Here is a 3,687-nt window from a genome sequence, read left to right as displayed (position 1 = left end):
ATGGTGCTAGAGAAGTATCATCTCATGCTGTTCACCCTGTCATCTGAGTAATGGGATTCCAGTCAGGGGTTTATATCCGGCTGTAGGTGTGCTTTATGGCTTCCTGAGGGTGGTTATAGCATTTTGACACTGCCACCATCCCCGTAGCTGGAATAAGTGGTGCTGCCCATATAAGTGGGTACTTTCTTCACTTGTCTTTTCTTTGGTCTGTTTCAGATCACGGTGGATGTCACCAGGAAAGAGATGGTGGGTCAGACCCTGCACTGGGCACTGCAAGCCTTGCTCACCATGGATACTGCTCCAGGTACAGCCGTGGCAGGAGGAGCAGAGGGAATCGCAGGAGGGAGGATACCCTGGGCAGCTGCCAGTCCTGTTTGCAGTTCTGGAAAAATTTGAGTCACTCACTCTTTGGGAAGCCACACATTTTGACCTGCTTCTCCTCTGATATGACTGCCTGATAATTTCCCTAATTGCTGAGAGCATTGCTGCCAGAAAGCCCATAAAAAAGATTACCTATAGGCCAGTGAGCAATATCTCCACCCTCCAAGAAGGACGTAAACAGCGTGCGAAGTCCAACAAAGAGAATCATAGCTGAAAAGAAGGTGGCTTTTCTGAAAGATACTGAGACCCTGAGAATAGCCCTGGCAGACTGTGATTCTGATGGAGTGCTGTGGAGGATTGGTTTAAGGGCTTTGTCTGTGGGAACCTCACTCTGCAGGAACCACAGCCTCTGGAATCCATTATTGTTCTAGGTGTGCTTCTGGGCTACTGGAACCTGAGAGTATCCCATGAAATATCAGGCTCATCTGCCATTGCCTTGCAGGGACATTGTTTATTACTGAGACCTCCTGTCACCTACCTGGTGGAACTCCGTCAGTGACGAATGTAGGCCTGCACTTGTAGTGACACAAGGAGGCCGGAAGCAGGAGGAGGCTGGCTCCATCATCTCACCATGGTGCTTCCGCCTCCAGACAAGCGGCACGTGTGTCTCACGACTATCGTTATCATGACCAGCATGGCGTTCATGGATGCCTACCTGGTGGAGCAGAACCAAGGGCCCCGCAAGATTGGTGTCTGCATCATCGTCCTGGTGGGAGACATCTGCTTTCTGATTGTGCTGCGCTATGTGGCTGTGTGGGTGGGGGCTGAGGTGAAGACAGCCAAGCGTGGCTACGCCATGATCCTTTGGTTCCTCTACATCTTTGTACTGGAAATCAAGCTCTATTTTATATTCCAGAACTACAAGGCTGATAAGAGAAACCTGGAAACAGTGGCCAGGAAGGCACTGACCTTGTTGCTCTCTATCTGTGTGCCAGGGCTGTACCTGGTGCTAGTGGCCTTGGACAGCATGGAATACATACGTACCTTCCGGAAGAAAGAGGATTTGCGAGGGCGTCTCTTCTGGGTGGCTTTAGACCTGCTGGACATCTTAGACATTCAAGCCAACCTGTGGGAGCCGCACAAGACAGGATTGCCAATCTGGGCAGAAGGACTCATGTTCTTCTACTGCTACATCCTGCTCCTGATCCTGCCTTGTGTTTCCCTCAGTGAGATCAGCATGCAAGGAGAGCACATTGCTCCTCAGAAAATGATGCTCTACCCTGTCCTGAGCCTGGTGACCATCAACATCGTCACCATCTTCATCCGGGCCATCAACATGGTCCTGTTCCAAGACAGCAGAGTCTCCACCATCTTTATTGGCAAGAACATCATTGCCATCGCCACCAAGGCCTGCACGTTCCTTGAGTACAAAAAGCAGGTGAAGGAATTCCCACAAAACGCCATTGCTCTGGAGCTGCAGCAGAACTCAGTGCCCCACAACCAGACCGTCCACAGTACGCAAGGCATTTCTCACGAGCAGTCACCCACCAGGGAGATCTTGGACACATGACGGGGCTCCTCACGCATCAGCGCTTGTTCACAGTTTTCTGGGGGGAGGGGGGATCCTGTGCTCTCATTCCAGCCTTGAGAGCAGCCGCTGGCACAAAGGTTTGATCAAGTGGTGGAACAGCCCCTACATCTCAGGTATTTCCTAGGGGCCCTCTGGAAAGAAAACAAAACCAAATGAACCTTCAGAGGAGAACTTCCCTTCCCCCCCAACATCCACTCTTTTCTACCTGTTTGTTCCCCATGCTGCAACATGTGAGGAATGAGGAGTTTTGCTATCACAGACTTTTTTAAGGAAGGGTGGGAAGATCAGGACAGGAGCTTCAGCCAGCGTACCTGTGAACATAGGTGTCTTATTTAAAATGGTTGTGTTTACAGTTTCTTATTTTTTTAAAAAAAGAAAAAAAGCCACTTGTTTAATCCTGGCTGGAAATTCCAGACAAGTTTGGAGGATTTTATACACTTTTGACAACCAGATCCTTTGGTTCTGTTCAGCTGTACGCAGGACATATCTAGGCTGTTTTTCTCACACGGGGTGCCAAACAGTTAAGAGAACTGGCTGGAAAAAAAGGACTTCCAATTTCACCAAAGCCAGCCTCACTGAGAGAGCAGCATTCAACAAACTCATGTTTGAGGAGTCATTCTGGTGCTTTATCAAGCAATTCGGCATAAGATTTCTATTTTAAGAAACATATTTATCTCTCTCGTTCCCCAGCAATCATTCCCAGTGGCATGAAGCTTCAGGGTTATGCTGGAGTGTGCCTGTGTGCGTGGAAGGGGGGTGGTGGTGGAGCTGTCAGGTGGGACTAGAAGTGGAAGCTGCAACCCTCAGGATGATGCAGATCCAAGAGCAGTTTATTTATGGGGCTGCTTTTCTTTAAACCACACAATCTTTCTCAAAGATATGGAGGGCCCAATCCCTGTGTGGAGTCATAAGAGCTGCTAGGATGTGGGCAGCAGCCAGGTGCAAGTATAAAAATAACATCGAGGCCTGAAGCCGAGGGCTTGGAGTTCCCCTGTTTAGCAGGTAAGCGTGAATTAGATGAAAATCTAAGCCTAGCGGGATGCCAGTGACCCCTTCTCAACTGTCTTCTCCAATTCCCATATCACGCTCTTGCTCCTGGCTCTCCCCAACCCCGTGGCCTTTCTCCACATCTTACCATGTATTCTGCGTCTGAAGCCTTCTGAATACAGATGTCTCCCTGCTTCTTTATGTTTGCAGGCCCAAGGCTCGGTCACGCAGGACAGTTGGATTCAGTGTTACCCTACACATGCCTGATCTTGTCTGATCTCGGAAGCTAAGCAGGGTCAGGCCTGGTTAGTACTTGGATGGGAGACCGCTTGGGAATACCGGGTGCTGTAGGCTTACACCATAGTCTTTCGAGACTGAAGGTTGCCAACCTGCTGCCACACCCCAGTGGTCAGCTGTGTTAGGGATCCATTGCCAGCGGGCAAGGTTTTTATCCTTTTTAAAAAACAAAGAGAGAGAGCGAGAGAGCTCAGTGCTAGGTGATGAGAATTTAATATTAATTCACATATGTAAATAAATGATTGCTTGGAGTTCCATAGGGGGAGTGGGAGAGGCAGAGAATTGGAGCAGCTGCTCCACCCACATGCAGCCGGGCCACGCATTCTCTATTCCCCTGTCCCAGGAAGCAATTTTCAGTCATCACACCTTTTGCCTCATGACAGATGGAGAAGTCAGGAAGCCCTGAGCTTCTGCAGCAGCTCATAGCCACTCTCAATCCAGTGATGGGGGGGGGGGGATAGGAAGAGATGGAAGAGGGTGTACAGACCTAC

The 3,687-nt window shown here is 49.6% G+C and overlaps 1 protein-coding gene across 1 annotated transcript; it reads left to right on the top strand.

Annotated features, from left to right (window-relative positions):
- Positions 1–952: 952 nt before the first annotated feature.
- TMEM121 (transmembrane protein 121) lies at positions 953–1,891 on the top strand. Its single transcript, XM_066626561.1, has one exon. It carries the CDS (start codon positions 953–955, stop codon positions 1,889–1,891), a length of 939 nt encoding a protein of 312 aa, XP_066482658.1.
- The last annotated feature ends 1,796 nt before the right edge of the window (positions 1,892–3,687 follow it).

Source organism: Tiliqua scincoides, chromosome 4 (genome assembly GCF_035046505.1).
Source record: "Tiliqua scincoides isolate rTilSci1 chromosome 4, rTilSci1.hap2, whole genome shotgun sequence".
NCBI classification, from domain to species: domain Eukaryota; kingdom Metazoa; phylum Chordata; class Lepidosauria; order Squamata; family Scincidae; genus Tiliqua; species Tiliqua scincoides.
This window is presented reverse-complemented; position numbering and strand designations above follow the sequence as displayed.

Excerpts from the sequence above, each read along its gene's own strand:
- TMEM121 (XM_066626561.1), top strand. The coding sequence starts at position 953 with ATGGTGCTTCCGCCTCCAGACAAGCGGCACGTGTGTCTCACGACTATC.